At 45.8% G+C, this 23589-nt stretch overlaps 3 protein-coding genes across 3 annotated transcripts; 1 reads left to right on the plus strand and 2 right to left on the minus strand.

Moving 5' to 3' along the window:
- Positions 1 to 1958: 1958 nt before the first annotated feature.
- Positions 1959 to 2390, minus strand: LOC134368277 (histone H2B-like). Its single transcript, XM_063084828.1, has one exon. It carries the CDS (start codon positions 2388 to 2390, stop codon positions 1959 to 1961), a length of 432 nt encoding a protein of 143 aa, XP_062940898.1.
- Positions 2391 to 7865: 5475 nt separating this feature from the next.
- On the plus strand, positions 7866 to 8325 carry LOC134368278 (histone H2A-Bbd type 2/3-like). Its single transcript, XM_063084829.1, has 2 exons — positions 7866 to 7910; positions 8029 to 8325. Exons 1-2 carry the CDS (start codon positions 7866 to 7868, stop codon positions 8323 to 8325), a joined length of 342 nt encoding a protein of 113 aa, XP_062940899.1.
- A 9621-nt stretch (positions 8326 to 17946) lies between these two features.
- Positions 17947 to 18378, minus strand: LOC134368279 (histone H2B-like). Its single transcript, XM_063084830.1, has one exon. It carries the CDS (start codon positions 18376 to 18378, stop codon positions 17947 to 17949), a length of 432 nt encoding a protein of 143 aa, XP_062940900.1.
- Between the last annotated feature and the right edge of the window lie 5211 nt (positions 18379 to 23589).

The raw sequence follows: 23589 nt of genomic DNA on the forward strand, positions 1-23589 counted from the left end.
GCTGGCACAGTCGCCAAGCACGCCATGTCCGAGGTCACCAAGGCCAAGCTCAGGTTCCCCATGAGCACCTGAGCTGCCTCCCGCCCCCGAGCATCGCCCCCGAAGGCTGTTTTCAGAGCCACCCCAGTCGGCCCGTAAATCCTGGAGCCCTCCGAAGGTGTGCCCGTGGCAGTTTGAGGGCAGGGGTCAGGGGGCGTGCTGCCAATGTGTATTAGTCTTCCTTTTTTTATTTCTTTCTTCCTTATAGTTAAAGTGTACGACACGATGGCTCTGGCTCGTACACATATACATAGTGAAGAGATTACTACAGTCAAACAAATGACCATCTTCATCATCTTCTACCCTTGTATGCTAAGAGAATCTAAAATCTACTGTCTTGGTAAAGTTTCAGAATCAAACACAACATTATTAACAATAGTCGTCCTGCTGTACTTTGGATCTCCAGACGTATTCATTGGCCCAATTCCTGATTTGTACCCCTTGACCTCCTTGTTCCCATTTGCTCCTCTCCCTGCAGTGGGTAGTTTTCTGGCAGGTGGCAGGTGGCTTGCTGCTGGCTTCCCAGCATTCTTTACTGTGAACTACATTGTCAACACAAATATAACTGTCCTTCATTGTTTTTATTATACATAACGCTCGAGTTTGTATATCATATAATTGGATCGATTTCTGTAATTTATATGTGCACAAGTGTATGGAAGTCCTGTGATTGAATTAAATTACCACAGAATCTTTTGATTTTAAAACATTGCCACATAATCGATTCCCTTTTCCTCTGTAAGGAGTTTTCATTGAAAAGTAAATTTGAAAGCATTTAGAAAAAGTTTTTTTTTACACAAGAGCTCTAATATGTAGTCACCAGTTCTAAAATGTGCTCTCTTTTTCAGCATCTAAGAGTTTTGAATAGATTTATTTTACACTTTACACAGGTTGCATATTTTAAAATATCCCCTATCGGTTAGTTTTCACTATGAAAACCTGGGCTTTTCCACTTTTTGTTCCAGATTCATTGAGGGTTTTAAATAAGGACTGGATGTAGGGGATGGGCAGCCAGGTCCCTTGACGTCCAGGAGCGCTAGTCACCAGTTCGTAGTAACTAGCTGCTAGGAAGTAGTTGCTAGTTACTAGTAAAGTAGTGACTTCAGTTTCTAGAAAGCCTAGGAATAAGTACTGTTGTGGAACTCTTGGATTTAATTTTTTCTATGCTGTGTTTTGTTTCCTCACGTGTGTTTCTAATGGGCTAAGTAATAAAGTTAATGCGGAAAAAAAGGTTGACTGGAGTGTTATCGTCCTGTTAATACTCTATTCCGCATATAGATGCTTAGGATGTGTTATTTATTTTAAAGTTTTAATAATATATTTTATTTAACCCAACATAGCAAAATTATAATTTCTATATGTAATGAATATCAACAGTTTGTCAATTACGTAAGCGCTGACTCTTCCCTTCAGTTGGTTTTCTCTGCAAACCGCACCAGGAGGTGCCACATTTTCGTCCATCAACTACTGAAGAAAGTAGTCATGCGTTCTGTTCCCTTCTAGTCCTCAAACCCAGTCGTCCCTTGTCCCACAGACATTTCATCTGTGTCAGTCCCATTTTGTTCCCTGTCTACAATTCCCAACGTCATTTTGGTGCTTTGCTGATGTTTCTACTTGATTTCTGAATTTCCAAACGGAAACCACAAACACCCATAGCGCAGTCATCATTTCCTAATCGTGTTGATTTCTTAAAATCACTTTTCCTTAGAGGATATGTAGGAGATCAGTACTCACGGAAAACTTTAGAAAATTATTTTAGGTCACACAGAACAAAAAGCAACAGAAGAACAGAAAATTTACTCGGATTTTGAGGAAGCCACAAATAGCACGATAAATTAAGTGGTTACAGGTCTTTCGGGTCATCTGAGGCGGCTCTGAAAAGAGCCTTTGGGGGGCCGTGCCCGCGAGCAGGAGGCGGCTCATGTGCTCATGGTAAACCTGAGCACAGCCCTGGTGCCCTCGGTCACGGCATGCTTGCGGAGCTCCCCGGTCAGCAGCAGGTGCACGGCGGCCTGGATGTCCTGTGAGGTGAGGGTGCAGCGCTGGTTGTAACGGGCCAGGCGGCCGGCCTCTTCGGCGAGGCGCTCGAAGAGGTCGCTAATGCACGAGTCCATGACGTTCACGGCCTGCTGGGACAGGCTGAGGCCGTCGTGGACCAGCTTCAGAACCCTGGGGAAATAGGTGGCGAAACTGTCCTCGCCGTGGCGGCCGCGGCGGCAGCGGGTGTGACGGCGGCTGCGGCGGCGATGGCGCCTGGGCTTCTTCTGTTTCAGGGCCGTCGGAGCGCCCTTCTCAGGCGCCTGGGTGCTGACACCTTCCTCCGGAGATGGGGCAGAGGCAGGCTCCGCCATCCCTCAGGCAACCCCCAAGAGCTAGGAGGCACCGACGATGGCGCTGCTGCCAGGCGGGGAGCCCTTTTTATAGTCGCTGCCTTGCCTCACGTCATGCGTGACCTCGACTTCTGACTGGGTGTCAGGGCACACAGGGAGCGCGTGAGTGAGCCTAGCGGAGTGCGCTGGGACTGCACGGTCCTCCTGCTGGCGGTCCCTCCACCAATCACAGTGAGCGTCTGGAGCCCTGCAAGCTGCCTGTCTGGTCCCATACAGAAATTCACAGCAAGAGAACCCACACAGGAAGGCTGTGGCACGGCCAGCAGAGGGCTCCTGGACGTGGAGATGTGTCGGTCCACCTCCCGCCTCCGGTTCTGATCGAAACCCTCAATGAATCAGGATAACGGAGTAAAAAACTACCGTTTGTAAAGAGTGAAATCAAACACAACTGGGGTATTTAGACCTACATAAGAAAATTCAGCATTTACCAGGTTTGTAGTCACACTCCTAATGATACCTAGATCCGAAAAAGTACCCTACATTCTAGCATTGCTGAATACATAGAACAGCCCTTGATTGAAAGAGAAAAAAGGTATTGGTCTAATTTTGCAGTAAGTCACCCAAAAGGTAAGAGACAGTCAAGAAATAGTTTAAAATCACGTGCTTTTCAAAAATCGGACAGTTCGAGAAAATTTATTCCTTAAATGTATTTGTGGAAAAATGAACCCCAAATACGGAACCAGTACAGAATGAAGAAGAATTAGAGAAATGGAGGTCATCAAGGAACTTGTCACCATTACAAAGAAAGAAAGAAAGAAAGAGAGAGAGAGAGAGAGAGAGAGAGACAGAGAGAGAGAGAAAGAAAGAAAGAAAGAAAGAAAGAAAGAAAGAAAGAAAGAAAGAAAGAAAGAAAGAAAGAAAGAAAGAAAGAAAGAAAGAAAGAAAGAAAGAAAGAGAAAGAAAGACAATAAACAACCATACAGCACAATTCACAGTAAATGAGCCCTCAGGCAAAGAATCACACCCATTCCATCAGGAGCTGCTTCCACCTCAACTCCAAGGCTGAAGAGTCCAGGAAAATTTTGATTGGCTCTCTTGGGAAACCCGGTTCCATGGTGAGCCGGTGGCTATGACTCCGTGGCTACAGGTTCCTCATTGCCTGACTGAGAACAGACTGGGGCTTGAGCTGCTCTGATTGGACCTTCCATCATCCCTATTATGCATAAATGCAAGTCATGAAGGTTTGTGCTTTCTAAACCCAAAGATTATAGACTGGAGAGGAACATAACTGGATAAAACTGAACGAGTTAAAATAGTAACTTCAGTTTCTAGAAAGCCTAGGGATAGGTATTGCTTCTTGAAATTTTCTCCTTAGTTATTTCTGTGATCGGTTGGGTCCTCCTTTGTGTTTCTGTATGTACTCCATAATACTGAGAATGCCGAAAAACGTTTGATGCAGGATGTTTGTCCTGCTCCTACTATGTTCCCCATATGGATGCTTACAGTTCGTTATTTATTCTCCATGAGTTTGAGGATTCCAGCACCGGCCAGAAATTAAAAAAAAACAAATGTATATATAAATATATATATATATATATATGTATATGTATATATTTGTATGTACACACATATATATTCATTTTTACATGTATACAGACACATATGTATATGTGTATGTGTATATGTGTGTTTGTGTGTGTGTGTATATATACTATGTGTGTGTGTGTGTGTGTGTGTGTGTGTGTGACTGTGGATATATATTTGAGGACTGAAACACAGGAGAGAAATAACTGAGTCAAAAATGTCAAGAAACAATATCTAATCCACCTTCTTTAGAAACTGAAGTTACTAGTTTAATTCATTCAGATTTTACCAATTCTGTTCATTGCCAGGCAATACAATGTGTGTGGAAATATATATACATTTTTTTTTTTTAGAAAGGTAAAACCTCATGTTTTGCGTCTATGTGCAATGGGGATGATGGGAGGGACCTGTTGGATGAGGTGTCCCAGGCTGAACCAATTAGAAGCCTCCTGAAATGTTTGGACTTGCAGTTGAGGGGAATTGTGTCATTAAATAGGTCTGAGTACTTGACTGCTGTTTGTTGTTTTGTTTGAATGGTTTTATGCTTTTAATCATGTTGATTTACAGATATTATATTAGTTTCTAAAGCTGTCGTAAATAAATTCGAGAGTCTCGGTGACTTAAAAAATATATATTTATCATCTCACAGTTCTGGATGCCAAATAGCCCCTCTTCATAAGCACACCAGTCATATTGGGTTAGGACCGACCCTCACGACTTCACTTTAAACACAGTTACCTCTATAGAGACTATCTCCAAAATAGGGTCACCTCCTGAAGTACTGGGGGGTCACAAGGTCAACACAAGAATTTTGAGAGGGTACAATTCAATAAGGAATACTAAGCTTTCTGCCCCCCCAAAAAATTAATGTACTTCCATGAAAAATACATTCACACCTTCCCTACAGCCCCCAAATCTTAACCCATTGCAGTTCAACTTTAAGTCCAAAATCTCATCTACAAATCTTATATATCTGCTACGGGTGAGACTCCAGTTGTGACTGATGCTGAGGCAGAATTTATCCTTATCCCTGAACCTGCGAAAACAGACAGCAAATTACCAGTTTCCAAAAACAGTAGCGGGACAGGCATAGAATAGACATTACCATTCCAAATGTGAGAAATCAGAAGAAAACTAGAGTTTATGGGCCCTAAGCAGGTTTGCACCATAGTAGGGCTAATTCCATTAGATTTAAGGGATTGAAAACAGTCCTCTTTAATCATTGCTCTGCCCTCTGGACCCTCTGGGATAGCAGCATGAAACTCTCAGCCCTGGGCAGTGGGGACCTCTTCCCCAGCCTGGTTTGTTACAGAAGAGGTGGCACTAGCCATCTAGAATGGAGAAAGTGGCCTCCATCTATGGGATCAAGGAGATCATGGCCTCATCCCCCAGACCTGTGTCCCTGTTCTCAACAAGACTCTGTCTGGATTCTCCTCTTGCCATTGCTGTTTTCTCAGAGTCCTGCTGGAAGAGTGGAATCACCATAGCTTTACTGATGTCTTCCTTGGTTTCCCAGGGTCTGAAAAGTACGTGCAAGTCTGCAGCCACAGGCCGACTGGAAAACAACTTTACATCCACGTAAATACTGTCATCTTGCCCCATAACCACGGTTCAACAGATCACATAACTGTGGGAAAGGAGGGAACCCCGATAAATGCTTACCAAGGAAAAACTGTGTCCTTTTACATTCTTTTACAGCCCATGTGGTTTTAGGTCCCAACATGGCTTTGGTCCTGCTCACTCTAGCGATATTAATGAAATTTGAGAAAGAGAGAAGAAAAGTGGGGTTTGAGGTACAAGATCCTAAGTGGAATCAAGTGCATCTGATTACTCACTTCAGGAGGGACGTGAGGAAAACGGGCACTTACTGAGTGAACATCTAGGATCCAGTGGTGTGGTTTACTACGTAGACAAGCTACGGGAAGTGCCTTTACTGCTTAAATAACACATTACGAGTACCAACGTAGCTAGAAAAAATATTAAGAAGAGAAAATAACCCACCAATTTTTTTTTTAATGGTGGAATAAGCGTTAAGTCAGGTCTTTGATGAAGAAAGCTGTCATAGCTATATCATATTGCAAAAATAGACTTGAAGTCAACGGAGATTTCTTGAGGATAAAGATAGTCCCCCTGGGATAAAATGTTCAATTCATGTGGGAGGTATTATAAATTTAAGATGACCTATACTGGGTAGGGTAGCTTCAAACTATTTAAGTCAACACTTGACTGAATGACAATAAGGAGTAGCGAAGGTCACCACCAAATATAGACATTTGCAGCCACCTGTAAGCAAGTGGCCGAAACGTAACAAGGACTTAGAAATAAAGCACCTACCAAGCTTGCTTGACGAAATGGAGTAATGCGATAATATGAACCCGGAAATTAGAGAATGTGTTTTATCCACCTGATGTATATTTATGCACATAGAACATGTACTCGGCCATCAAGCAAGATTCCAGAAGTATCAAATACATATCACATTCTCTGACTACAGTACATTTAAGAATCAATGACAAACCATGTTGTCAAAACCAAATGTTTGGGATGACACAAATCACTCTAAAGAAATAATGGGCCAAAGGACAAATCATTACAGGGACTGAAAAATATTTATTGATGCGTGAGAATAAAATTTGTGGGGCATGCGTGAGTGCTACTGAGAGAGGATTTTATGGCCCACGTGCTGATTAAAAAGATTAAAAAGAAGGAAGCCTTGATCAGGCATTTTACGGAAGACCAAGCACAAACGATCACAAAGAACAACAAGAAGCACGATTGAAGAGGTGCCACCTCGCTCAAGTCTCCTGGAAAATGCCTACTACAACCACAGTGACATACTATTTCACACCGTCGGACCAGTGAGAATTAAAAAGGTCAGACCGCATCAAATGTTGGTGACTAGTGGGGACTCACACTCTGGTATTAGGAGGACAAATTGGTCTGACCATCTTGGAGAGCAATCTGGCAATACTAATTAATGCGCAGGATGCACACACTGCTGACAGCAGCAGTTCCATTGCTGGGTACACTACCTAGTGGCCTGAACACAAGGAGACGTGTGTGGGGACATTCTTAGCAGCCCTGTGGTCTGGGTGGGGCCTCTGGAAGATCTGCAGGGACCGAAGAGACAGCTAATGGACCCTGAAGCACTGACCTGGAAGAGGGAGGGATAGCACTAGATGTAGTCTCTCGAAAATGGAAACAGGTGTTCAAACAAAGGTAACTACATGAACGTTCAGAGGTGCCCTATTCTCAATAGCCAAAAGGGGGAAACAACCCAAATGCCCATCAATGGACAAATAGATAAACTAAATGTCGTCCATCCATACCATGGATTATTATTCAGCTGTGAAAAGGAAGGAAGCAAGTACCGATTCACGCTACCACGTAGATGTACCATGAGGAAAACATTACACTATGTGAAAGCCGCCAGACACAGAAGGCCATGCGTTGGGTTCCATGGGAGGGAGAGCTCCACATGGGGGAAACCTCTGTCGACAGAAAGCAGATAAGTGGTTGCCAAGAGCTATTTATTGGGAGCGTGTGTATGTGTGTGCTCGGGGGTGGGGGGACGACGAGCATGGGGAGTGAGTGCTTAACGGGTACAGGGGTTTCTTGGCGGGGTGGTGAAAATGCTTTGGAAGCAGACGGTTGTGATTGTTCCACGACATCACGAATGTACTTGACACCATGTCGTACCCGTCCCCCACCCCTCTTTCTTTATCTTGCCTGCGATGCTCGGGTCCTACAGAAGGCGAGCGCTGCCACAGAGGGAGGGCCCAGGGGCGAGAGCGTGCGGGTGCCTTGCACCTGCCCTGGCCGGCCGTTTGTAGGCCCAGGCCCGCTCCCTCGGGGTCAACTGGAGGGCAGTGACGTCACCAGCGTGCGCGGCCACGAGCCTGTTCCGGACCAATGAGGGGCCGGGTTGCGGTAGCTAGGTTACGGAGTACGGGCCAAGTACCGACATCTTGAGAGGCATCCAGTCGAGCCAGACCTCGCAGATTGATCGGTCGTCTCCAAGGCCCGGCATGCCGAGCAGGAGGACGAGCCGTCCACGGTCGTCCGGTCTCAATAGGTGCCGTGCCGCCGCTCTCGCGCCCACCGAGCCGAGCTGACATTCTCCGTGAGCCACCCGGAGCGCCTCCTGCGGGAGGGCCACTACGCCCAGTGCCCGAGTTCGTGTGCGCCGGTCTTTCTAGGTGCCATCGTCGAGTACGTGACGGCCAAGGTCTTGGAGCTGGCGAGCGACGAGGCCCGGAGGAGCAGCAGGAGATGCATCACCTTGGAGCTGTTGGACGTGGCCGTGCACAGCAACGCGCTGCTCAGTGGCTTCTTCGTGACTACAACCATCTCCCAGGTGGCCCCAGCCTAGCTGTGGACGCCTGGCACCCAGGGGGCCTCACCAGCCCACCGATCCTCCGTCTACTCCTGCTAGCCCGGCGCCAGCCCCTTCCGTCACAGCCAGCCGGGACAGCCCTGGCCTGTCTTGTGCCTTCGGCGCCTTGTGTCATTAAAGTGTTTGAAAGTACCCACAGGCTTGCTCTATAAATTTTGTGTCAGAGTGGGGTGTGAGACACCCAATGTTGGACGGACGGGCAGGGAGTGGCGAGGGTCAGGGAACAGGGAGGGCACAGGGGAGCAGACTCTCGTGGTGACAATGGGGGTTGGTGTCCCCGTGTGGGAGGTGCTGTCTGGGGCGGGGGCACAGGAGGCTGCCACGTGGACCCTGAGCTAGTCACCGGAACGATGGTGTTCATTGGGGTGGAGCTCAAGGCCAAGACTGAGGTTTCCTGGTAGGATGAATGTCAAAAGGGGTTATGTTATGGAGGGGGACGGAGCCTCAGGTGGCATGGGGGCTCAAGTGGGGCAGGGACATTGACTGCCAGAGAGAGGAGTGATTGATGGGTGGGAACAATGCAGAAATCCCCAAAGGCGGAACTGGGGTCACAGGGGGTCAAGAGTTTAGTTTTGGCCTTGTTCAGAGGGAGAGGCTGGGAGACGCCCTTAGCTACCGGGATACGCAAGCTGTAGCCTAGCAACAGCGTGGTCAGGCCAGGCCCCGCCTCAGATGCCGCTCTCTGCGTATCACCAGGGCGACAGGACCGTGGCAGGTGTCCCGGGGCTGCGCCCAGGAGTGGCTGTCTATGTGGCCTGTTGCCAGCTGGCGGTAGCACGCTTCCAGCAGGTGCTCTTCCACCGGCCATGGAGGAGCTGGCCCTCACTCAGGCTGTCCGCCTCTTCCTGCGACAGGAGAGTGATGCTTGCCAGGGCCTGGTCATGGAGGTGTACCTTGATGTGATTTTTCTAAGAGTTTTTAAGTGTCAGCCCTTAGATCTGTCATCCATTTTGAATGAATTTTTATACATGGTGTGAGATAGAAGTCCAAGTTCACTCTTTTGCATGTGGATATCCAGTTGTCACAGCACCATTTGTGACAGGGATTATTCTTTTCCCCCACTGAATGGTCTTGGAACCTGTACTGAAAATCGACTATACACAGATATCAGGGTTAATTTCTGACTCTAAATCACGCATTTATTATGTTACTTTAATCTACGGACATGTCTACATCGAGGGTCACTTGTGGGCCAAACAAAGTGCTAGGGATTGGAGATATAAAGACGGATAGCCTTAGTAGATTCTCCTGTGGTTATTATCAACTGACTGTTCTCTTGTTCAGTGGCTGAGAAAGTTGAAAATGTGGCTTTGGCCCAGGAGAGCCTCATTGTCGTAGAGACGTCCAGCTGTGGGAGTGAATGACTCTGAACCACCCACGCTCACCTCCTCCATGACCCGGGCAAGGATTAGAACAGACAGCGCTGAGCAACGCTTCCATACCACTGTTTGGTCATCATGGCCTACTTAGGGTCCGATGGCTATAAACAGTTGTGTGAGCTTGACTACAGCTCATCTGGCTTGGATCTCAGAGTTCCAGACCTTCAAAGGTAACTGGGCAAAATGTGCCTGCTTCTGGTAGAGGCCCCTATTATCTTGGAGGAGTGAGTGTACTCGGGATGAAAGGAATAAGGACCCTCGGGCCTAAAGCAGTGGGAGAGGCAAGGAATGTGAGCCCGCGGTCCCTGAGCCAATCAGAGAGGGCCGTGATGGGGTCTGGGAAGGTGAGGTCGGCTAGGACATCATGAAGCCCCTGTTCCTGGGGTGAGGTCCTAAGTAGAGGGAAGACATGGGGGAACGGGCCTGCAAGGCTAAAGCGGAGGTAGGGGCTGGGAAATGAGGCCCGGTGTAAGAACCCAAATGCCCCAAGGGATCACACCCTGATCACATAAGTCCTTCTCGGCCACACCCCATCATGGCGCTGGTTGCCCTTTCCTTCCGTATTCTCCTTCCTACCGGCGCGAATCGTACACCAATCAGCTCACCCCCCAAGCCCCATGCGGTATGCTAAGTAGGGACTGTGTCTTAAGCCAATCAGCTTTCCCTAAAAACCCTATGTATATGTTTGTGTGCCGCCTAATAAACGAGCCCTCTCCGGTGGGTCATCAACTGGTGTCGACTCGTCCTTTCATCCGGACACCTCGGCCAATGATAGGGGTGGGGGCGGGGGCGGGCGGGGCCTGCTCCGGGCCTTGTAAGTGCGGGTTTCTGCGCGGAACGCACACCACGAAGGCAGTGAGCAGCTCTCTCCACCCCAGGGGCATCCTTCAGGCGTCTTCAAGCCCTCAGGTGAGGTGGTGCGGTCCCGCTGGGGCCAGAGGACGATGGGGACGGGAGCACGCAGGGACTCCGTGGCGGGGCTGTCGCGCCTTCGGGAGCCCTAGGGGCCCGGATTGGGAGTTGGCTTTTCCCGTCAGCGCCGCGGGGCGAGACTCGTGCCTTTGTCTGCCCTCGGCGCGCCTCCTGTGCGAGATGCCGAGCCCTCCCGTGGGTCGGGCCCTGGAAGGCCCAAGGGGCGGACCCCCAAAGCGGCCGGCCGGTCCGCGGAAGAAGTGCAGGTCGGAGGCTTCGAGGACGAAGCGGAGTTGAGGGCTCGCCCGGAATGGGCCCTCTGGGCCTGGCCCCTCGCTCCCTCCCCTCCCGTGGCCCTTCGGCCGGGCGCCCGACCAGGATGACAGTTATTTTCCAATGAAAGCAAGATGCTCCTGTCAAAGTGGCCTGTGCGCCCGGCCCTGTTATTTGTTTGTCCCGGTTTCCCCAGCTTTGAGGTTGGCTTCTGAGCGCTTGGCACGGGAGGGTCATAGGGTAAGGTCAACTGAATGGAGGGGACGTGTTTGAAACTACTGGCCGCTTGGGGGCGTGTCTGTTCTACTCTGGTCGCTAGACGTGTCTCGCCCCACCAGGGTGGGAACAGACATGAGCAGGAGAGCTCCGCCTTCCGGTTTCTGGGGTCTCTTATTCTTTGTTCTGGACGAACCTAGAATGTTCAGAGGCCGCCGCAAGGCATTTCATCAGGTCCACAGCAAGACTCTTCTGAGCCTTGTCTCCTTGCCTCGCCCTTGACAGAGAAAACGTGGTGAAATAAGACTCTGTGTATTTAGCGTATCCCATTCTGCTGAAGTCGTGAGTCTGATCCTAATTAGCTGCCCCTTCTTACAGTGTTTACAAACCGCTGCCACAAGGGGCTAGTATAAGACGAGTAACCAGTTACGACCGGATTAAATCCTCTCCCCTCTCTTATTGCAGCACCTTAATCTACTGTTTGGGGGCATTTAAAATGGAAAGAAATTAGTACAACTTTGGCCACCCCTTTTTGTGTGCTGCTCCCCATCCTCCAAGAAAAATGCCGTCGCCACCCCACACCCCCCCCCACCCCCCGGTAATTGAACAGACAGCGAAGATTCTTAGATAGTGCTGTCATCTATTAGAAAATCATTGACTGGTTGAACCAAGTTTTTATTATATTCTTCGACCCCTAATTGTTCCTGTGCTTCTCTTACCTCCATTGTACCTTTGCTGTGATTTTAAAAGAGTCGGACATGTTGGCTCCGGGTTTCTAGAGCGTCTTGGTTTCTAGTGTATCCTGATCTAAGGGCATTTTCTGCTTATCAGAATAGGGGTATTGAAGTGAATTTCAAAGTAATGAAAATAGAATTCTTCTAAGATGCGCTGGTGTTTTCCTGTGGAAGATCAGTAGGTAAAATATACATGACTATTACGTTTGAACATTTATGACTGTTACTACTTTGTCTGACGATAGTTCTGCCAGGGAAGTTTCTTAAAAGAAATTGTTTTCGGTCTTTCTTTTAGTCAAGATGAGTGATAAGCCAGACTTGTCGGAGGTGGAGAAGTTTGACAAGTCAAAACTGAAGAAAACTCATACCGAGGAAAAAAATACTCTTCCCTCAAAGGAAAGTAAGTCATGGAGGGTTTCTAGCTGAGACAGACAATGGTGAAAGTTGGTATCTTCAGTGAATAAACCTATCTTCTAGTAATTTTTACTATCGAGGAAGTAATTATTAGAGTACCATTTTATTTTATGCAGCCATGACAACTATCAAAGAGTTGTCTCCTTCTTTGGATTATATAAATGGTTCGCACATGATAGGCCCTAGTAGTAATGGGGAAGTAAAAACCACTTCCCTGTTGGAAAATTACTAAAACACACATTGAAACCAATCTTAAACATTGGACTTAGCACTAGAAAAACCTTACTTCTGTCTACTTTTAGTTATTTGGCATTTTTCTGCATCTAGAAATTTGAGTCCATTATCTCATGCCTAAAGAACCATGCCAGCTCTGCGGTCTGGGCCTTCTCCAATCTGATGACAAGATAGGGATGCAGAACGAGTTTCGATCTTGGGTGCACTTGAGGCTGCCAGACTTAAGGGATCAGTTTTGCCCTCCAGAGTAACAGACAGCTGGAGAAACTCCAAGCATATTCACAACAGCTGAGGGGCATTTTCTGTCATGTGTGCGTTATTTGAGAGTTCCGAAATTAGTGAAAATTATCTCAAAGTGTATAACTTCCAAATGGTATCGTCAGAGATAAACGTGAGCAAAATGCTTCACTTCCTCCTCGGTCTCAAATAATCTATCGAAAAACTGTCAACAACACAAATCTGCCTCTCGAATGAAAGCAAAAACCAAAAAAACTGCAATTGAAGTAGATTCTAATGAATGTTCGAGTGGTAAACATGCACACACGTGCACACATGCACCCCGCTGTGAGCATTTGTGGTTAGTGCCTTAGCATTCTCAATTAAAAGCATGTATGGCAGCCTTCCATGACTTACCTAAAGCTGTTCTGTAAGAAACTGAATTAAATCTTAGGAAAATACTCTTAGTGATATATATATATTTTGTTTTGTTTTTTTTTTTCCCCTCAGTGATCCAGCAGGAGAAACAGTGTGCTCAGACATCGTAAAACGGGATCTCCTCCCAAGAGGAAATTTCAACATTGCCCGAGAGCCTTGGTTTTATGCTTGTTTTTTGCAAACCGTTGTGTTTGTAGCGATTTTAGGCATCTTCTGCTGTCCTCTCATTTCTATTCCCTGGCTAAAAGGTCAGGTGGAACCAAAGTTTCCTGAAGTGTGCTTTCAAACTTGCCGTTGGTGTGTAAATTCCAGATGGCAGATGTTGCGAATAATCTCACCAGTGTTGACCCTTGTGTGTGTAGCCCTTTCACCCCCAGCAGGATAAGCCAGGTTTAACCTTCTGCAATGGGTGCCTCCATTGCTTCATTATCTTCATGAAGTTGCATGCTTCTGCAACTTCTCACAGTTTGTTTTTATTTCCAATGTAGTAATGAAATAATAAATACAGTCATTATCTGGCGGCTCTCGACTTCATTTCTTCTAAGGAAGGAAAAGTACACAAGGGTACCCTTTTTCGCCAAACAAAACGGTTGAAGGAAAACCTCTTCAGCAGTGGACTAAGCCCCTTATCTCAGAGTGAAGAAAGACAAACACAGGGTCTGAAGTGACCCACTCAAGCTGAAAAAGAACTGAAATTCAAGCTGGGCTGTCTTGCCTTCTGGAAAGTGTTTTCCGACTGAATGGGAGGGGGCACCTAAGCTTGGGGTTGGATGGAAAGGGCGCGGGAGGCACTTGTTAACACGCACTGTACTGAGCACATCACATCTTCAGTTGAGCGTCAACTCAGATATCTGATGCCCACTGATGACCTGTAACACTGAACCTCTGATCTGGTTCTTCTACTGAACAGAATTTACTGTCTCCTGAAGCAAGCATTTTTGGTTTCATGGTGAGCATAAGTGCTGTGGACCGTATGGTGTTCCCCCACCCCCACCACACCAAATTCATATTTTGAAGGTCTACCCCTCAATGCGACTCTACCCGGAGATAGACTTTTTAGGAAGTCATTAAGGTTAAATGAGGCTACAAGGGCTGGGCCCCTCTGTGATCTATTACTATAGGTATCTTCCCACCATAAGGGATTATACCGTCCATACCTATTTGCAACCTCAACTATTATCTTACCTCCCTCTTTCTAGGGGCTCACATCCTTAAATACTCACTGGGGTTACAGAAAGTGGAAGGTGTTTTCTCTGCTCTAGCACAAATTTCCACAAGCAAAACAGTAGGTGGGTCAACTAAGGTAAAGTGTGGTTGAGGTGACACAATCTCAGAGCTTAGGGTAACCAGAAGATTTGAGCCCTGGAGGTCACCATGTTGGTCATCACTACCTTACCATCTGCCTGAAGCAATTGCCCAGTAGAGTCACTCAGTCCCTTACACTGACATGCTGCTTACACGCTTCCCTGCCTGCCTGTAACTTCTATGCTATAATCCTAGGAGAGCATGCTGGAGACCCATACAGCGTGGTTAATCCATCCTCCAGTATTTGAAGTCAGCTGTTGTTTTCCTGCCCCCATACGTCCAAGTCTTCTCCAGCTGACCTTTTCAGAGCATTTGGACCCAAGTTACACAGATGGGGACCCATAACGGTTGCACTTTAGATGGACGGACACAAGTTTAGCCATTATCAGGTCCCTGGATCCCGATTCTGTCATCCAGCCCATTTGCTCTCCTTTCAGTTTGCCATTTGCAGCTTGATAAAGATGCTGTACGTCCACGACAGACTCAGTAACGTGTGCATTAGCACACTAATCCAGCTCAAGATTAGGCCCATTTCAGATGCCTAAAGGAAAGCATGTCAGGTGAGCTGGGGATGGGACGAAAACTCCCAGTTTTTAGTTGCACCTGGTAACCGTCATTTTTTTTTTAAAGGATTGATTCCTCCCAGGGCAGTGTAAATGATAAACTGAGTGGGAGCAAGTGAGAGGTATGTGGTGGGAGGGGAAGTCACATAGTTTCTAAGTGAACGCTCCTACAGAAATAAGACGGGAAGAACGATTGCTCACTGGAAGTAGTTTTGCCCTGCATTTCTCAAGTAAATCACATGGGCCTAATCTTGTAGTGAGTGACTAGGTTCACTTGTCTTTCCAAGCAGAGGGAGGTTTTTTTCCCAAGCATCCGGGATTGAGGTTTCAGAGCCCTGAATCCATTTATTATTTGCAAAACCAACCATCCGAAGGTCTTCTTGTAGCAGTTACATTTACGGGAAAAAAGAAAAGCCTGGAGTTAAGTGGATTTTCTTATGCATGTCTACATCTTTTGAAAATACCTGGTCCATGCTTTGACACCTGTATCCTGTCAGTGTACATAGGCCGACATGTCCTTAATTGCAAAGAACAGAAAATGGCAAAAAGCTGGAAAGCCATAATATATATGCTGCAAGTTAATCCAAAGACAAAAATCAGCCAAATCGTATGTCACGACGACTTCATCTTTGCAAAGGGTCAAAAACCTCATTTAGTGTCATCACTTAAAATTCTCAAGAAACTGCACAGGCAAGTGAGTTTTAGGAATGCCCTAGAATGTAACCATCGCATATTCACACCTGAGAAAAATATCTTGCCCTTCGTCTCTCAAATGCATAGGAATATGTTTGAACCTTGCCTTGGGAAGTTTCAACCGGTATGATCTCGGGCAAGTGACAATCTATTGTGGTTCAGTTTCTTCATCCATAGAAATGGAGATGATAACACTGTTTCCTTCAAGGGGATGTGGTGAAAAGTAGTTGAGGTACTCCCCGTCAAGTGCTTAGCACAATGCTGGCACAGTCGCCAAGCACGCCATGTCCGAGGTCACCAAGGCCAAGCTCAGGTTCCCCATGAGCACCTGAGCTGCCTCCCGCCCCCGAGCATCGCCCCCGAAGGCTGTTTTCAGAGCCACCCCAGTCGGCCCGTAAATCCTGGAGCCCTCCGAAGGTGTGCCCGTGGCAGTTTGAGGGCAGGGGTCAGGGGGCGTGCTGCCAATGTGTATTAGTCTTCCTTTTTTTATTTCTTTCTTCCTTATAGTTAAAGTGTACGACACGATGGCTCTGGCTCGTACGCATATACATAGTGAAGAGATTACTACAGTCAAACAAATGACCATCTTCATCACCTTCTACCCTTGTATGCTAAGAGAATCTAAAATCTACTGTCTTGGTAAAGTTTCAGAATCAAACACAACATTATTAACAATAGTCGTCCTGCTGTACTTTGGATCTCCAGACGTATTCATTGGCCCAATTCCTGATTTGTACCCCTTGACCTCCTTGTTCCCATTTGCTCCTCTCCCTGCAGTGGGTAGTTTTCTGTCAGGTGGCAGGTGGCTTGCTGCTGGCTTCTCAGCATTCTTTACTGTGAACTACATTGTCAACACTAATATAACTGTCCTTCATTGTTTTTATTATACATAACGCTCGAGTTTGTATATCATATAATTGGATCGATTTCTGTAATTTATATGTGCACAAGTGTATGGAAGTCCTGTGATTGAATTAAATTACCACAGAATCTTTTGATTTTAAAACATTGCCACATAATCGATTCCCTTTTCCTCTGTTAGGAGTTTTCATTGAAAAGTAAATTTGAAAGCATTTAGAAAAAGTTTTTTTTTTTACAGAGGAGCTCTAATATGTAGTCACCAGTTCTAAAATGTGCTCTCCTTTTCAGCATCTAAGAGTTTTGAATAGATTTATTTTACACTTTACACAGGTTGCATATTTAAAAATATCCCCTATCGGTTAGTTTTCACTATGAAAACCTGGGCTTTTCCACTTTTTGTTCCAGATTCATTGAGGGTTTTAAATAAGGACTGGATGTAGGGGATGGGCAGCCAGGTCCCTTGACGTCCAGGAGCGCTAGTCACCAGTTCGTAGTAATTAGCTGCTAGGAACTAGTTGCTAGTTACTAGTAAAGTAGTGACTTCAGTTTCTAGAAAGCCTAGGAATAAGTACTGTTGTGGAACTCTTGGATTTAATTTTTTCTATGCTGTGTTTTGTTTCCTCACGTGTGTTTCTAATGGGCTAAGTAATAAAGTTAATGCGGAAAAAAAGGTTGACTGGAGTGTTATCGTCCTGTTAATACTCTATTCCGCATATAGATGCTTAGGATGTGTTATTTATTTTAAAGTTTTAATAATATATTTTATTTAATCCAACATAGCAAAATTATAATTTCTATATGTAATGAATATCAACAGTTTGTCAATTACGTAAGCGCTGACTCTTCCCTTCAGTTGGTTTTCTCTGCAAACCGCACCAGGAGGTGCCACATTTTCGTCCATCAACTACTGAAGAAAGTAGTCATGCGTTCTGTTCCCTTCTAGTCCTCAAACCCAGTCGTCCCTTGTCCCACAGACATTTCATCTGTGTCAGTCCCATTTTGTTCCCTGTCTACAATTCCCAACGTCATTTTGGTGCTTTGCTGATGTTTCTACTTGATTTCTGAATTTCCAAACGGAAACCACAAACACCCATAGCGCAGTCATCATTTCCTAATCGTGTTGATTTCTTAAAATCACTTTTCCTTAGAGGATATGTAGGAGATCAGTACTCACGGAAAACTCTAGAAAATTATTTTAGGCCACACAGAACAAAAAGCAACAGAAGAACAGAAAATTTACTCGGATTTTGAGGAAGCCACAAATAGCAAGATAAATTAAGTGGTTACAGGTCTTTCGGGTCATCTGAGGCGGCTCTGAAAAGAGCCTTTGGGGGGCCGTGCCCGGGGGCAGGAGGCGGCTCATGTGCTCATGGTGAACCTGAGCACAGCCCTGGTGCCCTCGGTCACGGCATGCTTGCGGAGCTCCCCGGTCAGCAGCAGGTGCACGGCGGCCTGGATGTCCTGTGAGGTGAGGGTGCAGCGCTGGTTGTAACGGGCCAGGCGGCCGGCCTCTTCGGCGAGGCGCTCGAAGAGGTCGCTAATGCACGAGTCCATGACGTTCACGGCCTGCTGGGACAGGCTGAGGCCGTCGTGGACCAGCTTCAGAACCCTGGGGAAATAGGTGGCGAAACTGTCCTCGCCGCGGCGGCCGCGGCGGCAGCGGGTGTGACGGCGGCTGCGGCGGCGATGGCGCCTGGGCTTCTTCTGTTTCAGGGCCGTCGGAGCGCCCTTCTCAGGCGCCTGGGTGCTGACACCTTCCTCCGGAGACGGGGCAGAGGCAGGCTCCGCCATCCCTCAGGCAACCCCCAAGAGCTAGGAGGCACCGACGATGGCGCTGCTGCCAGGCGGGGAGCCCTTTTTATAGTCGCTGCCTTGCCTCACGTCATGCGTGACCTCGACTTCTGACTGGGTGTCAGGGCACACAGGGAGCGCGTGAGTGAGCCTAGCGGAGTGCGCTGGGACTGCACGGTCCTCCTGCTGGCGGTCCCTCCACCAATCACAGTGAGCGTCTGGAGCCCTGCAAGCTGCCTGTCTGGTCCCATACAGAAATTCACAGCAAGAGAACCCACACAGGAAGGCCGTGGCACGGCCAGCAGAGGGCTCCTGGACGTGGAGATGTGTCGGTCCACCTCCCGCCTCCGGTTCTGATCGAAACCCTCAATGAATCAGGATAACGGAGTAAAAAACTACCGTTTGTAAAGAGTGAAATCAAACACAACTGTGGTATTTAGACCTACATAAGAAAATTCAGCATTTACCAGGTTTGTAGTCACACTCCTAATGATACTTAGATCCGAAAAAGTACCCTACATTCTAGCATTGCTGAATACATAGAACAGCCCTTGATTGAAAGAGAAAAAAGGTATTGGTCTAATTTTGCAGTAAGTCACCCAAAAGGTAAGAGACAGTCAAGAAATAGTTTAAAATCACGTGCTTTTCAAAAATCGGACAGTTCGAGAAAATTTATTCCTTAAATGTATTTGTGGAAAAATGAACCCCAAATACGGAACCAGTACAGAATGAAGAAGAATTAGAGAAATGGAGGTCATCAAGGAACTTGTCACAGAAAGAAAGAAAAGAAAGAAAGAAAGAAAGAAAGAAAGAAAGAAAGAAAGAAAGAAAGAAAGAAAGAAAGAAAGAAAGAAAGAAAGAAAGAAAGAAAGAAAGAAAGAAAGAAAGAAAGAAAGAAAGAAAGAAAGAAAGAAAGAAAGAAAGAAAGAAAGAAAGAAAGAAAGAAAGAAAGAAAGAAAGAAAGAAAGAAAGAAAGAAAAGACAATAAACAACCATACAGTACAATTCACAGTAAATGAGCCCTCAGGCAAAGAATCACACCCATTCCATCAGGAGCTGCTTCCACCTCAACTCCAAGGCTGAAGAGTCCAGGAAAATTTTGATTGGCTCTCTTGGGAAACCCGGTTCCATGGTGAGCCGGTGGCTATGACTCCGTGGCTACAGGTTCCTCATTGCCTGACTGAGAACAGACTGGGGCTTGAGCTGCTCTGATTGGACCTTCCATCATCCCTATTATGCATAAATGCAAGTCCTGAAGGTTTGTGCTTTCTAAACCCAAAGATTATAGACTGGAGAGGAACATAACTGGATAAAACTGAACGAGTTAAAATAGTAACTTCAGTTTCTAGAAAGCCTAGGGATAGGTATTGCTTCTTGAAATTTTCTCCTTAGTTATTTCTGTGATCGGTTGGGTCCTCCTTTGTGTTTCTGTATGTACTCCATAATACTGAGAATGCCGAAAAACGTTTGATGCAGGATGTTTGTCCTGCTCCTACTATGTTCCCCATATGGATGCTTACAGTTCGTTATTTATTCTCCATGAGTTTGAGGATTCCAGCACCGGCCAGAAATTAAAAAAAAAACAAATGTATATATAAATATATATATATATATATATATGTATATGTATATATTTGTATGTACACACATATATATTCATTTTTACATGTATACAGACACATATGTATATGTGTATGTGTATATGTGTGTTTGTGTGTGTGTGTATATATACTATGTGTGTGTGTGTGTGTGTGTTTGTGTGTGTGACTGTGGATATATATTTGAGGACTGAAACACAGGAGAGAAATAACTGAGTCAAAAATGTCAAGAAACAATATCTAATCCACCTTCTTTAGAAACTGAAGTTACTAGTTTAATTCATTCAGATTTTACCAATTCTGTTCATTGCCAGGCAATATAATGTGTGTGGAAATATATATACATTTTCTTTTTTTAGAAAGGTAAAACATCATGTTTTGCGTCTATGTGCAATGGGGATGATGGGAGGGACCTGTTGGATGAGGTGTCCCAGGCTGAACCAATTAGAAGCCTCCTGAAATGTTTGGACTTGCAGTTGAGGGGAATTGTGTCATTAAATAGGTCTGAGTCCTTGACTGCTGTTTGTTGTTTTGTTTGAATGGTTTTATGCTTTTAATCATGTTGATTTACAGATATTATATTAGTTTCTAAAGCTGTCGTAAATAAATTCGAGAGTCTCGGTGACTTAAAAAATATATATTTATCATCTCACAGTTCTGGATGCCAAATAGCCCCTCTTCATAAGCACACCAGTCATATTGGGTTAGGACCGACCCTCACGACTTCACTTTAAACACAGTTACCTCTATAGAGACTATCTCCAAAATAGGGTCACCTCCTGAAGTACTGGGGGGTCACAAGGTCAACACAAGAATTTTGAGAGGGTACAATTCAATAAAGAATATTAAGCTTTCTGCCCCTCCAAAAAATTAAGGTACTTCCATGAAAAATACATTCACACCTTCCCTACAGCCCCCAAATCTTAACCCATTGCAGTTCAACTTTAAGTCCAAAATCTCATCTACAAATCTTATATATCTGCTACGGGTGAGACTCCAGTTGTGACTGATGCTGAGGCAGAATTTATCCTTATCCCTGAACCTGCGAAAACAGACAGCAAATTACCAGTTTCCAAAAACAGTAGCGGGACAGGCATAGAATAGACATTACCATTCCAAATGTGAGAAATCAGAAGAAAACTAGAGTTTATGGGCCCTAAGCAGGTTTGCACCATAGTAGGGCTAATTCCATTAGATTTAAGGGATTGAAAACAGTCCTCTTTAATCATTGCTCTGCCCTCTGGACCCTCTGGGATAGCAGCATGAAACTCTCAGCCCTGGGCAGTGGGGACCTCTTCCCCAGCCTGGTTTGTTACAGAAGAGGTGGCACTAGCCATCTAGAATGGAGAAAGCGGCCTCCATCTATGGGATCAAGGAGATGATGGCCTCATCCCCCAGACCTGTGTCCCTGTTCTCAACAAGACTCTGTCTGGATTCTCCTCTTGCCATTGCTGTTTTCTCAGAGTCCTGCTGGAAGAGTGGAATCACCATAGCTTTACTGATGTCTTCCTTGGTTTCCCAGGGTCTGAAAAGTACGTGCAAGTCTGCAGCCACAGGCCGACTGGAAAACAACTTTACATCCACGTAAATACTGTCATCTTGCCCCATAACCACGGTTCAACAGATCACATAACTGTGGGAAAGGAGGGAACCCCAATAAATGCTTACCAAGGAAAAACTGTGTCCTTTTACATTCTTTTACAGCCCATGTGGTTTTAGGTCCCAACATGGCTTTGGTCCTGCTCACTCTAGCGATATTAATGAAATTTGAGAAAGAGAGAAGAAAAGTGGGGTTTGAGGTTCAAGATCCTAAGTGGAATCAAGTGCATCTGATTACTCACTTCAGGAGGGGCGTGAGGAAAAAGGGCACTTACTGAGTGAACATCTAGGATCCAGTGGTGTGGTTTACTACGTAGACAAGCTACGGGAAGTGCCTTTACTGCTTAAATAACACATTACGAGTACCAACGTAGCTAGAAAAAATATTAAGAAGAGAAAATAACCCACCAATTTTTTTTTTAATGGTGGAATAAGCGTTAAGTCAGGTCTTTGCTGAAGAAAGCTGTCATAGCTATATCATATTGCAAAAATAGACTTGAAGTCAACGGAGATTCCTTGAGGATAAAGATAGTCCCCCTGGGATAAAATGTTCAATTCATGTGGGAGGTATTATAAATTTAAGATGACCTATACTGGGTAGGGTAGCTTCAAACTATTTAAGTCAACACTTGACTGAATGACAATAAGGAGTAGCGAAGGTCACCACCAAATATAGACATTTGCAGCCACCTGTAAGCAAGTGGCCGAAACGTAACAAGGACTTAGAAATAAAACACCTACCAAGCTTGCTTGACGAAATGGAGTAATGCGATAATATGAACCCGGAAATTAGAGAATGTGTTTTATCCACCTGATGTATATTTATGCACATAGAACATGTACTCGGCCATCAAGCAAGATTCCAGAAGTATCAAATACATATCACATTCTCTGACTACAGTACATTTAAGAATCAATGACAAACCATGTTGTCAAAACCAAATGTTTGGGATGACACAAATCACTCTAAAGAAATAATGGGCCAAAGGACAAATCATTACAGGGACTGAAAAATATTTATTGATGCGTGAGAATAAAATTTGTGGGGCATGCGTGAGTGCTACTGAGAGAGGATTTTATGGCCCACGTGCTGATTAAAAAGACTAAAAAGAAGGAAGCCTTGATCAGGCATTTTACGGAAGACCAAGCACAAACGATCACAAAGAACAACAAGAAGCACGATTGGAGAGGTGCCACCTCGCTCAAGTCTCCTGGAAAATGCCTACTACAACCACAGTGACATACTATTTCACACCGTCGGAGCAGTGAGAATTAAAAAGGTCAGACCGCATCAAATGTTAGTGGGGACTCACACTCTGGTATTAGGAGGACAAATTGGTCTGACCATCTTGGAGAGCAATCTGGCAATACTAATTAATGCGCAGGATGCACACACTGCTGACAGCAGCAGTTCCATTGCTGGGTACACTACCTAGTGGCCTGAACACAAGGAGACGTGTGTGGGAACATTCTTAGCAGCCCTGTGGTCTGGGTGGGGCCTCTGGAAGATCTGCAGGGACCGAAGAGACAGCTAATGGACCCTGAAGCACTGACCTGGAAGAGGGAGGGATAGCACTAGATGTAGTCTCTCGAAAATGGAAACAGGTGTTCAAACAAAGATTCCTACATGAACGTTCAGAGGTGCCCTATTCTCAATAGCCAAAAGGGGGAAACAACCCAAATGCCCATCAATGGACAAATAGATAAACTAAACGTCGTCCATCCATACCATGGATTATTATTCAGCTGTGAAAAGGAAGGAAGCAAGTACCGATTCACGCTACCACGTAGATGTACCATGAGGAAAACATTACACTATGTGAAAGCCGCCAGACACAGAAGGCCATGCGTTGAGTTCCATGGGAGGGAGAGCTCCACATGGGGGAAACCTCTGTCGACAGAAAGCAGATAAGTGGTTGCCAAGAGCTATTTATTGGGAGCGTGTGTATGTGTGTGCTCGGGGGTGGGGGGACGACGAGCATGGGGAGTGAGTGCTTAACGGGTACAGGGGTTT

This window comes from Cynocephalus volans, chromosome X, assembly GCF_027409185.1.
Source record: "Cynocephalus volans isolate mCynVol1 chromosome X, mCynVol1.pri, whole genome shotgun sequence".
Lineage (NCBI taxonomy): Eukaryota > Metazoa > Chordata > Mammalia > Dermoptera > Cynocephalidae > Cynocephalus > Cynocephalus volans.